The sequence below is a fragment of the Zeus faber genome, assembly GCF_960531495.2.
Source record: "Zeus faber genome assembly, chromosome: 20".
NCBI lineage: Eukaryota > Metazoa > Chordata > Actinopteri > Zeiformes > Zeidae > Zeus > Zeus faber.
The window spans coordinates 25,872,551-25,874,844 of record NC_137207.1 but is presented as its reverse complement, the minus strand read 5'-3'; the positions used below and the strand labels follow the sequence as shown (position 1 = coordinate 25,874,844).

The window sequence follows — 2,294 nt, the reverse complement described above, 5'->3', positions numbered from 1 at the left end:
CCGGAACGACAACACTGCTACGCTTTCGATAGCGTGACGCGAGACAAGACGCCGCCCGACGCCGCGATGTTGGACGTGGTCTTTTAGGAGCGTTACGGTAAAGTCGCGCAGCTCTCTGAGCTTCGTCGTTCGTTCTCATCGATAATAGTCAGAACATCCACTTCCCAAAACGCCGGTTCCACCATATTTTTTGTGTGAAAACATCTTAAGACAGCACCAATCGTCATCCCCAAAATATTGTCAAATCATGAGGGGTATCTGTCGGGGAAGTACTGCGGTTCGATTTTAGGGCCCGATGCAGTGTAAGTGAAGTGTAATGCGGTCTGCGGCCCCTACCTGTCGCCCGGCGGGGCCGGAGCCCTGGGACCCCGCGGCGCTGCAGGGGCTGTTGGGGTACTTGTTCTTCTGCAGGTCCATGAAGGCGTCCCTCTGCCGCTCGATGTCGGCCTTGTGGAGGCTGTTCAGCGCCTCCAGGCTCTTGGCCGCCACCGTGTTGTGCCGGCGGTCCAGCGAGGACGACGCAAACCCCCCGTTGGCGCTGTCGGGGAAGCGCCGGGTCCCGCGGCCCACGGCCGACAGGGTGCGGTACTCCCGAGGGAACTCGGCATCGCCCGCTGAGATCATGGGAGCCTTTCTCTTGTCGCGCCCTGCGGGGGAGGACGTTAGAGTATTTTAAAACTTTAAATACACGTTGTTGGACGTCTCGATCATACTGCGTTGGTTATTAATTACCAGCAAATAGGCATCTCAAGAGTAGAGCTGCACAATTATTACATAATGACACCATCACAAGTACCTGATTATTTGAGCTAATACTGATAATATATATACTGTATCTGATATATATGTATATTATATATGAATATTATATATAGTGTATAATATATAGAGTGTATATTATACAGTATAGAGTGTATAATATATATGTATATTATATATAGTGTATATTTTATATAGTGTGTTACATACGTGTACATATACGTATATATATATATATGTATATTATATACAGTGGTACCTCGACTTACGACTGTAATTGGTTCTACAAGGACGCTCGTATGTTAAAACAGTCGTATGCCGAGGCAATTTTTCCCACATGAATTATGAAATCATGAAGCGTGAAAATAAACAAAATACACAAACACAGTAAATATGAAAAAAATATCCATAAGCCACCAACTATGTGCACACACCATGTAGGTCGCCTGCTGACTGACTGCTGACTGACTGCTGACTGACTGCTGACTGGCTGTGTATATTATATATTTGTATTTTATATATAGTGTATATTACATATAGTGTATTTTATATATAGTGTATATTATACATATGTATATTATATATAGTGTATATTATATATATGTATATTATATATAGTGTATATTATATAGAGTGGACTTGAATATATTATATGACCTGATTTTAATCATTTTGTGAAATCGTTGATGTTCTCCAATCAGCCGTTCTGTTTCCATCCAAATTTTTGTTGGATTTCGATTTGGATTTTTGTTAGAAACATGAGAAACGTTACAAACATCACAAACGTGAGAAACGTCTGAAACGTGAGAAACATCAGAAACGTGACAAACGTGACAAACGTGACAAACGTCACAAACGTGAGAAGCGTCTGAAACGTGAGAAACGTCGTAAACGTCGTAAACGTGAGAAACGTCGTAAACGTGAGAAACGTCACAAACGTGAGAAACGTGAGAAACGTGAGAAACTTCGTAAACGTGAGAAACGTGAGAAACGTCACAAACGTGAGAAACGTGAGAAACGTGAGAAACGTGAGAAACTTCGTAAACGTGAGAAACATCAGAAACGTGAGGAACGTGAGAACCGTGAGGAAGGCTTCAATAAAAACCGGCCTTTCCGTCCGTGTGCTTGAGAGCAAGGCGCCGTCGGCCCGAAGGTTTTATTTGTCGGCGTTGATGCTTTTCCTCCCTCAGGACAAGAGCGGCCTCAACCCTCCAGGTGCTTTGGCCGGCGTTTCACCTGCGTCTGGCGCCTGACGCCAGGCTGACGCCGGGACCCTCTCGGCTGCGGTGGCACCCGCTCGGCTGCGCTCGGTGGCACCCGCTCGGCTGCGCTCGGTGGCACCCGCTCGGCTGCGGTGGCACCCACTCGGCTGCGCTCGGCGGCACCCGCTCGGCTGCGGTGGCACCGTTCGGGTGCGGAGGCACCCGCTCGGCTGCGGTGGCCGCCGCTACAACCTCTCGTAACGGGAAAAAACTGCTTTTTCATTCCATCCATTTTCCGTCGCCGTAACAGTTTGAAATCCCAATTTGTTTTTA

The 2,294-nt window shown here is 46.9% G+C and overlaps 1 protein-coding gene across 1 annotated transcript in view; it reads right to left on the bottom strand.

Annotated features, from left to right (window-relative positions):
- The window catches only part of srcin1b (SRC kinase signaling inhibitor 1b), a gene marked incomplete at its 3' end in the record, with an annotated part of 61,023 nt that extends 60,389 nt beyond the window's left edge, over nt 1–634 (bottom strand). Inside the window, exon 1 of the mRNA XM_080020849.1 lies at nt 337–634. Coding sequence (XP_079876975.1) covers nt 337–624 — 288 coding nt within the window. The 5' untranslated portion in view covers nt 625–634. The remainder of the gene's footprint in view (nt 1–336) is intronic.
- Nucleotides 635–2,294: the final 1,660 nt, after the last annotated feature.